The sequence below is a fragment of the Nannospalax galili genome, unplaced genomic scaffold (assembly GCF_000622305.1).
Source record: "Nannospalax galili isolate Female #2095 unplaced genomic scaffold, S.galili_v1.0 scaffold657, whole genome shotgun sequence".
NCBI lineage: Eukaryota > Metazoa > Chordata > Mammalia > Rodentia > Spalacidae > Nannospalax > Nannospalax galili.
Genome location: NW_008339927.1, coordinates 347,674 through 359,092, shown reverse-complemented (window position 1 = coordinate 359,092; position 11,419 = coordinate 347,674). Strand labels below are relative to the sequence as shown.

The 11,419-nt window shown below is 40.8% G+C and overlaps 1 protein-coding gene across 1 annotated transcript in view; it reads left to right on the top strand.

Moving 5' to 3' along the window:
* The window catches only part of Ush2a (usherin), an 828,188-nt gene that overhangs the window by 567,354 nt on the left and 249,415 nt on the right, over positions 1 to 11,419 (top strand). The window contains 3 exon segments of the mRNA XM_008834819.2: positions 1,582 to 1,791; positions 3,140 to 3,330; positions 8,191 to 8,303. Coding sequence (XP_008833041.1) covers positions 1,582 to 1,791; positions 3,140 to 3,330; positions 8,191 to 8,303 — 514 coding nt within the window.

Below are 11,419 nucleotides of genomic sequence, written 5' to 3'. Positions count from 1 at the left end.
GATGAAGTGACTGTATTCAGACATTGACATGTGATCCCTGCCAACCTCGACCTCATGATACAAGTCCCTGTATGTGTAATGTACATATCTAAGTATGCTCACTAGACTTCATAGAGGCACATTGACACAAGTGAAATCTATTTGTATTTGTAAGGACCATTTAGAAGGACTCTTAATATCAAGAGTTTGACTTCCTAAGTAGCCTTTACTTAAGCTACCAACAGCATGAACTTCAGACTTCACACATCTTCTATACAGTGGAAGGGCCCCAAATTAGCGAGTAGTACTACTGTAAGCCAATGAAAACTATTTCTAATGCAAGAAAGACCCTTCTCACCAACAACCCACCTGGCATCCTTGAACTTGACTGATGTTATTGCTTAGGGAACGTGAGGGGTTATGAGAGTGAATAATAATGACTTCATTGTGAGTATGTTTAAGGTCGGCAGCATCAAGGAAAAGAAGCACCTTAATCCTCATGGTTTGCCAACTTCCTTACTAAGTCTCCTGACATCAACTTTTCCAGCTCCAACTATACTGACACACCACATCTTTTTAAAATATTGCTAATGATAAAGTAAAAACAACATCATGCTTAGGGAAATATAAAAATTAAAACTATGTATGCATGAACCCCAAGATCTTAAGGTAAGGGAATTGTTAAAAGAATCATGTGTCAATGTAAAAGTACAACTCTTACCTCAAAGGGGTTAAGAGATAGTTTATTCTGGAGCCAAGTATGAGTGACCATGTCCCAGGAACACAGATTCAGGTCACCCCAAATTCCATGTTCCCGCATGGTAACAGTTACATTAGGGTTTTATAGTAAGATACCAAAGAAAAGTCATAAATCAAGACACCTTTCAAATACATGGTGGATATATCCGGTAGGCGGGTCATAGCAATGTGGGGGGTTCTACTATAGGTCTCTGATGCTATCTGATGACATTCTTAGCTTTTTGACTGGTGAGACCTGGTGGTCTGCTAAGTTAAGTCACAAGAATGTTAATTCAGAAACAGAGGTAGGCAAAGTGTGGCTATTTATGGAGTTAAAGATGTCCCCAGATGATTTGTGAACAGGCTCTGGATCTGCAACTTTCCAAATGCTCCACAGTCATTGAAGTCTTTATCAGTTGGTCAGGAAATTTCAGCAGGAAATTCAGCTCAGGATACCGATGTTCTTTCTGGGAACTTTCTTTCACACATGAAAATTCCCAAATCTGTATCTTACACACCAAACACTTTTACAGAATGTTATATCAACTCCTTTAAGACTATTTGAGTAATTATAGATAGCATAATTAGAATAGTTAAAGGAAAATTTAAAGTATATGTTCTATATGATTTATGCAATTAATTATAGAGTAAAGGGAAAAATAAAATTTGTCAACTAAATAAAATCTAACTCTACCAGCTTCTCCACAAAGGAGGTTCCTGAACCTTTTGGAAAGCTGAGTTTCCAGCAGCCCTGCTTCTGCTTAATTCTAGAGCCTGGGGATGAGAGAACGTGTTCTCTGTTTATCCCCTCCGAGAACCTTTTATATTGACCACATTTTTGTGTTCTGCACTTACTGTCAACAGCTTTTCAGGGCCTCCAAGGCAACGTTGAATACTATACACTGTTTTGGAATTCTCCGACCTCAAATGAATCTCTGAAAACCCTCCCAGAAGTAGACCGTCACGTCATTGGCCACTTAACTCCACATACACAGTATCGGATTTTTCTCTCTGTCTTCAATGGAGTCTTCAGAGTCAACAGCACGGTAGTGTGTGTGACCACTCGTGATGGGGGTGAGTGAGGGTTCCAAGAGGTACTCGGCTTTGGAGATGCCTGTGCTATTGATCGGTCCTTTCTGGGGTTAAGATCGCTCATCCCTCCATTACGAAGTTTCTGATGTTGAAAGGAAGGGGGCTGGGGCTCAAATGCTTGAGTGCCTGCTGTTGTCAGGTGGCAGATCGATGCAGTGGTTCCACTGAAACAGCAGCATGTGCTGCTAACGCTGGGATGTCAGCCCAGTTCTCTGTTCTTTTCAGCGCAGGCTTAGTTCGGAGCGACTGCACATCAATAAAAGGTGACATTTAGAAACATTTTTTAAGGTTAGCCCTAAGAAGCATTATACTTTTCGAAATGACAGCCCAGCACGGGGGAGAGAGCCCTCCCTGAGTCACCAAAAATGGTGGGTGGAAGTTCAGCCTCTGAGAAAAATTGCCTATGTCTCATTTCTACGCCAGTTAGCAAGGGAGAGTGAGCCAGAGAAGCAACTTGTGCATCTGAAATGTATTTGGAATGGTCTTTCTAATCTTTTTGGCTTTCTATGGTCTCATTATAAACATTATAATATCATTACCTCCCAAGCAAGGGTTCCAGGTCATTAGCAGAGCTCTTTAAGTGTGGAACCGATTTCCCTTTGTGGTGCCAAAGGTCTGCACCTTTTGTTTATAAAATAGGATGAATCACAAGGACAATTATTCAACTAGTTAAGATGGGTTCTTATGATAAAAATAGGCCTTTGCATAGTTATTTCTGACATGCTTGAATAATTGTGTAATTTAACGCTAAGCAAGATTTTTTTTCTAATGTTAGATTTCATCATTACCTATGGTAATCAACATTCAGAATCATTTACATAATGACAATATTGCATTATTACTTCATATTGCTTGAGTTACAAGCTAGTAACATCAAATGATTTTTCACATTCCACCGGCCTTGATGTATTTGAATTTTTTTTTTTTTTTTTCTTTTCGCTTAAGGAGCAAATTCTCTTTCTTTCTACCCCAACCTCCACCTAGGAAGTATAAAGTGAGAGCGTGGAAAAAAAAAAAAAAGACAAGAAATAGATATGTGTTAGAGGTGCAGATGGGTGAATAATTTATCATTTATATCCCACTGGTCACATAGTATTGAAGATTAGCACTAGGCTGGTGGCATGAAGCATTTTGCCACCGATTCTCATGGTCTCTAACTGAGACTATAATAACCCAATTTACGAAGGACCTCAGACTGTGATGGCTTCATCAGAAGAGTTCAGATAAGCAAGGAAGCTTTTGCTAAACCTAAACACCAATCTGCATTCAGTTTAACAAGTGCCTTTGCAGAGACAGCTGGAGTTTATTCAGTCCCTTCTTTTAATTCTAGAGCCTCGGGGCATGCTTTCTCCAGAGGGTGGGGCCATCAACAGTACAGCTGTACAAGTCATCTGGACATCTCCTTCAAACTCAAGCAGCATCTATTCTGTCTATGTAAATAAGCTCTACAAGGCTGGAATGGATGCACCGGGGTCGTTTACTGTGAGAGGCCTGTCTCCCTTCACTATCTGTGACATTCAGGTTAGAGCACTGTTTAGTTTCTTCTTTTGATGCCTGAGCTTGTGGATATGCTAAATAAAACATGTCAAGCTATGTCCCTGAGTGGAGGCACTCTGTCCTGGTTACAGATTATTTATTTGGTGGGAAAGGGGAGAGAGAAGAGGGACTTGATCAGAATGAAAGCTGTTTGCTTTGGGCAGACTTGAATCCCTGGAGATGGGCTCTTGAAACAACGTGCTGAGAAGGAAGATGGGAAGATTCTCATTGGCAAAATGAAGCTAGTCAAACCACACCGTCACCACCGCCCCCCCCCCAAATCATGCTAGCTTGTCCTTTTCCCACCCTCTTATTGGTATCGAAATCAGAGTTAGCTTGTACATCTAGAGGTTTTTCTTTCCATTCTTTTTTCTGTTACTACCCATTTAAGAAAATGGCATAAGTCGCTGGGTGTCAGTTTTCTCTTGTTAAGGCTGTGGTGTAAAAGATGTAAAATATTCTGTCCTCCACAGCATTTCTGATTCCAAATGCAGTAGGAAAACATCAATTAAAATGCAGCAAACAAAAACTACTAGAGGATTTTAGCTGAGGAGGGAAGGAAAGCATCCCCTCATCATTTAACAAACACTCCACGGTCCCACCTGTGTAAGGTGGCTGCATTTAAATATTTTTGTCCTTGGAGCTCTGTGAGACTCCTACAAGCCGGTGTGTGCTGCCCCAGAAAAATACTTTTGCTCTTGCATGGCAACATTTAGCACGCAGTCCAGAGAATGCATTGACCACCTGGAGCCCAGCTCACAGACCTCTTCAGGGTCTACTGACTTTAAAAGTAGAGAAAAAGCACAGGAACTACTAAAGTACGTGAAGCACGGATCTTATCCTCAAGAAATTGGAAATCTCGTTAGAATGTCGGGCTACCAGAGATAACAAGGCCAAAGCAGGCAGGAAGCAGCATTTCCAAGTGTCAGCGTTCACAGACGAGGTCTGCAATTCAGTAAATTCTTAAACACTTTATGCAAATTCTAAAATTCATGAGAGCTTTATGAATGATTTCTGGGAAATATTAAATGCAAGAATTTTGACTCTAGAAACTTTCGGTTGGTGGTGTTAGGTCTCTTCATGTCACATCTCCTCGATCTGTCCGCATCTGAGAATCATGAGAGCTTTATGAATGATTTCTGGGAAATATTAAATGCAAGAATTTTGTCTAGAAACTTTCGGTTGGTGGTGTTAGGTCTCTTCATGTCACATCTCCTCTTCTGTCCGCATCTGAGACAGGCCCAGGCTGCTCTCTGGCTATACCATTTCCGCCTTCTCAGATGAGACCCATAGGGTTAGCTTCTTAAGATCCAAATAAAACAAGAGCTGAGTCGTGAAGAAAGCTCCGTAGATCCCTTTTCATTGTACTGTGATTTCCATTAACCCATATGATCCATCTTCACATGGAATGTGTAGGCTGCTGTTGTGGTCACACTTCTTAGAATTAAGAAAATGAAAACCATGCACGATAACTAGACTTAACTGTAGCTTTGTGAATAGAGCTAGCACAGGACAGTGATACCCGGTTTTGTATTGTTCTCTTTGGGTCCCTGCTGGAAGAACAGACTGAGCTCTGACAAAGACCTGTATGCTTTTGCCTTATCAAGACTCAGTGTGGAACTGGCGAAAAGGTTCAGCAGTTTATAGCACTTGTAGGTAATCATGAGGACTAGAGTTTGGATCCCAGGATGCGCATAACTAGCCAGGTGCCCTGCAAACATCTTTAACTACAGCTCTGGGAGACGACACCCCATACTGACCTCTGTACCCTGCCCAGACACACATACACTCACAGAGACACAGACACACACAGACACACACAGACACACACATGCACACACACACACACAGACACACACAGACACACACACACACACGCACACACACACAGACACACACAGACACACACAGACACACACACGCACACACACGCACACACACACACAGACACAAATAATGAAATAAATCTTTAAAAACAGAGTGACTGCAGATTGCAGGCTGGTGTTGAGAAGAGTCTGGCTTTGAGTGCCACTCAGCCTTTTGAGTAGAGCAGGAGCTGTCCATCAAATGCCCCTGCGTCCTCTGACACGAGAGCCTTCGCTCACACTGCTGGATTGGACAGTGGTGGTCTGAAGTAGCATGTCTGTATCAGACTAAGGTCATGAGAACAAAGAGACAAAAGGTCCAAATGGAACTGAACACTTTGTGTTCTTAATTTCTATCTGTGCAGCTCTTTAAAGTATAGGATTGTCACACTTGATATAGTTCTGCGTGGACAGAAATTTGAATGTTAATTAAATTTTAGTGACTTATGATGTCAAATACCATTTAAAATCATCATTCAATGGTTGTGCGTAATATTTAGAATTAAACTTCTCTAGGTTCATCTATAAAATAACAACTGTTTTTGTAGCAGATTACTTACCCAGGTACCTCCTTGAATCAGTCCTTTCATATCACCCCGTTGAAAGGAAAACTCCTTTTCAGGTCAACCCTTACATTTATATGTCCATCGCATACTGTATAGTATATAAGCACAAGAAATACATCCTGAAACACACTAGCAACATTGCATTAAGAATGAAAACACACTGGTATACTTTCCTAAAGTCAAAAACTTTAGGAGTAACATAAATAGGCCCCGGAAGTTGAGAGCTTAAAACTCTGTGTAGTATTTAGGTGGGAAAGGGACAAGATACGTAGGAAAGCCCAGATCAAGTATCAGACCTCTGACCAGCTTACTGCCTCCCAATTTATAGATGTGTTAAAACGTAGGCGTGAAACCACCTCATACTCAACATTCGTACAACCTGAAGAGTAATTGCTCTGCATGTTTTATGGCCATTACTGGGGCTGGCGATGGTGAGAGTTGAGGAGATGAAGATTGGAGAGAAGCTACCAAAACACGACTGGTAGGAACAAGTCCTAGTGCCCTGAGCAGAGGGCGGTGAGGACTCACAACGGCCATTTACATATCGATGAGTAACCAGGAAGGTGGGAGCTCAAGGGCTCTAAGCGTAAAGACACAGGACAATGCTACCTACCCTGACTTGTTCATTTTGTGCTGCAGACATGTGTTAAAATACCATACTTCACCCTATAAACTGAATAATTATTGCACATCAATAAAAAATTACAAAAGTATTTGATCAAGTTCCCATCATGTCACTGGGCACATATTAAACACATAACTTGAGTTGACTCAAGTTAATCTCATTGTGTATGAGAGACCCTTATTTTCCAACATACATAAAGTTTATGTCATTAATTCTATCACCGTATTGTATTTTAAATTACTCTGCTTTAAAGTTATTTCTGACTTGATTGTTACTTATTCAGAGTGGAGGATCTTGATCATGTTTAAACCTACTAAGTATTACCACAAAAGACAGTATTGCATTAATAAATAGAGCTGAATCTGGTTATAAACACAGGATCAGTTCCCATTAAGATGCAACAGCCCTAGAAGGAAAATGACTTGTCTACTAAATACACTGTGAGTTGTCACCTTTCTCCAATTTCCAATGGGGAGAATCAGAACTACTGTGCTTAAAAGCCCAGCATGGAGGTTCAAGAATCATCACTATCTAGATTTCCTCTTTCTTTATGTAGTAGACACTGAAAGTAAATTATCGTTGAAACAAGTACAGTTCAGGGATGGAAACACAGTTCCATAGTTAAGAGCTTTTGCTGCTCTTGCAGGGGATTCGGGTTCAATTCCCAACACCCAGATAGGCATCTTACAACCACCTGTAACTACATTTTCAAGAGATCTGACACATCTTCCAGCCCCCACAGCACCTGTGTGCAGGTGGTGCACACACATGCACTCAGACACATACAGGTAAGATTAAAAACAAATAAACCTTTACAAAAGAAAAATTACAGTTCAGGGACTAGAGAGGCGGCTCATCAGTTAAGAGCACTTTACTATTTTTGCAAGGGACCCAGATTCAATTCCTAACACCCACACCATGTGGCTCACAACCACCTGCCTAACTCCAGTTACAAATGTGTGATGCCCTCTTCTGGCTTCTACAGGCACCCACACACATGTCAGCTCACATGTATATATACTCAGGCATATACATATACACATAAAATAAAAAGAAAAGGAAAAACTACAGCTCCAGTTTGCCTTTAACGGTGAGCATGGTGATGTGCTGTAGTGGCGGCTCACCGGCCGTCTCCTGGGTATTTATTAGTCTCGCTTTTGCTATACCCACTCCTTTGGGGTTATGGGATGTTCAATGAGCCCCATGTCAAATCCTTCATTCTTCCACCTGCTGCGATTTTATTCAAGCTAGGTGCCTTGAATTAAAGGTGAGTGATGATTTTCTTCTGTGATTAAGGGGAAGGTACTGCAGCTGGAACAAGTGACTATAAAATGGTCAGCCCTGCTGCAGTTTTCTCCCGTTAGACATTAGTTTGGGCTGTTTGTTGCAGAGCATCAGGATGTCCAGACAGCAACCCTGTTACACCACTTGGTTATGGGTCTGGAGGACAGCTGCAGGGTGACTCATCATCCTTGCAAACTGCCACCCGAGCATCATCCGCTCTTTGGCTGCTTTGTATAGATTAATAAGTCTTCTCTTTCTGAATGGTCAGAACCAGAGGCCAGATGCTAATCACTAAATCAGCTGTCCTGAGCCCTAGTCCTCACTCTGTTCTGAGCTCATCCCACTGGACTCAATTCACGTTAAAAAATGAATACTTACTAAGCCCCAAGTGGCTACAGAGATCTAAAATAGATTCACGTGAGGCAGGGAAAGGAGGCCTCAGACTGTCGTCAGTCTGTACTTTGAAGATGATTGGGTTTATTCCTTTCCAAACTCCTGTTTACAGGTTCAAGTCTGCACGAAGTGTGCCTGTGTGAAAAGCGGTCGAAGCCAAATCAGCACCATGGAAGACACTCCAAGTGATAGTCCAACACCCGGAATCCACGGCATCGCTTCAAGGTACCTAACTTTTTATTAATCAATCTAAACAACTCCGGACTTTAAGAAATAGAAATAAACATCAAGTGTCATTTCAGCCATGAAAATCTCACGTAAAATTTGCTATAAGTATGGATGTATAATCAAATTTGTCACATTTCCCAGGTAACTTTGCCGCACGTCCAAAATAGTGGCGTACGATTCCCTGATTGTGTGTCTGCTCTGGTAACCTGCAAACAGATCTTTAAATGCACAGGAGCCTCCTTACTTCAGTGTGTATCGTCATGACTTCTTTTGTGAAGTAAAATGCAGTAGAAATAGCAAACTACTGTCTAACTGAATCCCTTGGAGAAAGTTGAATTTACTTATTTCAGATTACCCTAAAACTAAAAATATTGTTCAGATATTTAAACATTATTAACTGTTTACCAATTCTATCAGATTCTGAGTAGAACCCCTTTCTGCAGCCTTTTCTTGCTGAAAAATGACCATAGTTTAAAAGCAAGTTCTAATAATTCACTGTAGAGACCGGAGGGATGACTCAGCAGTTAAGAGCAGAGTACTCTTGCAAAGGACTGGGGTTCAGTTACCAGCACCCTCTTGGCAACTCAGAACCATGTGTAACTGCAGTTCCAGGGAATCTGATGCACTCACTCTTCTACCTCCACAAGTGGCTAGATCGTTCCCTGGTCCTGTTGAGAATTGTATCTTAACTACTTGAGTGCAGCTTCTGGTTTTGTGTCTATTTTTAATGAGCTTTTTATATTTCATACAAAACATCTTATTTCTCTTTATACCCCCTCCCCCATCTGCACCCTCCCCTCCTGTAGCCCTCCAATGGATTTCATGCATTCTGTCATTTGTGTGAAGGCCTGTGGAGGCAAGTTAGTGTCCCCAGACGTCCCTTAATACAGGTTCGTTGACTGGGGTCTATAGTCAGCCTATCTAGAGTCCCTCCCTTTAAGAAGATCAGCTCTTCCTTACCCAGCAGTAATCAGCTGCCAATAGTTCTCTGGCTAAGATTGGGGCCTGCTGTCCATTTCCACAGTTCTGTGCTGGATTTTTGTCTGCTTGAGTTTGCATGGGTCTTGTGTGTGCTGACACCATTGCTGTAGGTTCCTGTGAGCAAGGTCCAAACAGCCTGAAAGACTGTTTCCATAAGGTCATGCACCTCCTCCCTGCCACTTATAATCTTTCCACCCCCTCAAACAATAAACTCTGAACTAAATTTTGATGTTCTGATTAACAGTCCCTTCAGAGGACCATCCTCACCTCACCAAGGAAATGTGCCTACCATGTATTCAAGTTGAATGGGAACCAGACCTTTATTCCATCATCAAACATATTTACATCCAGTTAAGAATAATCTCTAAGCTTTATGAAAAGTTGAATGAGTATGTCTGGGTCTCTATGATTTCTTTCCTTTAAGAAGATTATTACAGATGATGAGAGGGGGGATGGTTGTAGCTAAAGATTGCATAGACCTACATGTAAGAAATCAATGCTCTACCATTCAGAGGATCACAGCAGCAAAGCGAGGCAGGAGACAGCAGCACCAGGCAGACCTACACACAAGGCTGGAGGCAGCATTATAAACAAATGATTTACGATGGTTCGTGAAGTGTATTGTTTGGCAGAAGGAAAGAACGACATGAAACAAGCAAATTTTCCAGCACAGAATCTTAGCAGCTGAGCACTTAGAGACATAAGGGACCATGAAGAGGTGGGGAGGTTGAGGTTAAAAAATGATAAAGACTATATCCTGAGCATAGAGCCCCTTGGCTGTGCTTCCCAACTCAGCTCTCCGAATCTAGTAGTCAATCAGAAAAGCCTCCTTATAGGAAATTTTTATATGGAATTTTTTCTGGAAAAGAATAAATATTACAATGTAAATACATCCAGATAATAAAATATGGAATCTTCCAACAGGAAAACATAGTCATTTCCCACAGGTACCCAGTAGGGAAGTGCGAGCAACAGCATTTAGTGGTGGATGAAATCTGTGAAGCTTCGAGCCAGCACACTCTCAAAGCTGAAAAAGTAAAAAGACAAGGTAAACACAGAAAATGACTTAATAGACTCAGAAACAATGTATGTGAGGAAAATAATTATGACCTCTAAGAAAAGGAGGTCCGTCGTCACGAGACGGAAACAGGATGCTAGAAAAAAGGGACGATTAAAGAGGGCAGGAAAGACTTCCAGACTAGTAGAAGTTTGAAAACTGAGTTGAAACGCTAGAAGAAAATGTGAGAGAATGTCTCTGAAAATGCCATATGCCAAAGATGCTAAATGGAAAGCAGAGGGGAAAGCTAAGAAAATTAGTCTCTGGAGATACAGGATTGATCACCGTTCCATTAAAGAGAAGACATGAGAGAAAAACATAACCAAAGAGAGATGTTTAGAAAGTACTCTAGAACCAAAGTCACCGGTGTGTAGAATAAAATCGTTGCGTTGCTGAACACAAGAAACTGTGAAATTGACTAAGAAAGTGATTTTATCGTCTTACTATTATGTGTTTGAGTGGTTTCATGTTTTCACTAAAAACTGTTAGTACATGGCGTATTTTTCTTCTTTTTATAGCTATCTTAATAGCCATGTAATGGTACATTATTATGATTTTAATTTATAGTTCCCCAATGACTGGTGATGCTTACTATCTTTTGATGTGTTATTTGTGAAATATGTAATCAAATGAGATCCTCAAATCTTTTGTAAAATTAATTGGACTAATTAAATTCTTTTTTTCTTGTTATAGTTTAAAAGTTTTCAGCAGATATTTTGGATAATATTTATGTCAGTTAACTTGTAAATATGTTTCTCCCATCAATGGCTTATCCTTTGTTTTTGTTTGTTGTTGTTTTTTTCTCAATGTGTATTTTCATTGAATTTTTGTGCATTTCATATAATACATCTTAATCATATTTAGACCACCTCTTCCATCCACACCCTCCCATACCTCTCCACCAAATTTAATGCATTCTGTCACATACATTAAGGCCTATTGAGGCAAGTTTATGTACCCAGCTTCCCCTTGGTGCAAGTTCATCACATGGAGGCTAGCCAGCCTGTCTAGCATCACTCCCTTAAAGAACATCACCTCTCCCTTACCCAGTAGTAATCAGCTGCCAGTATTTCTT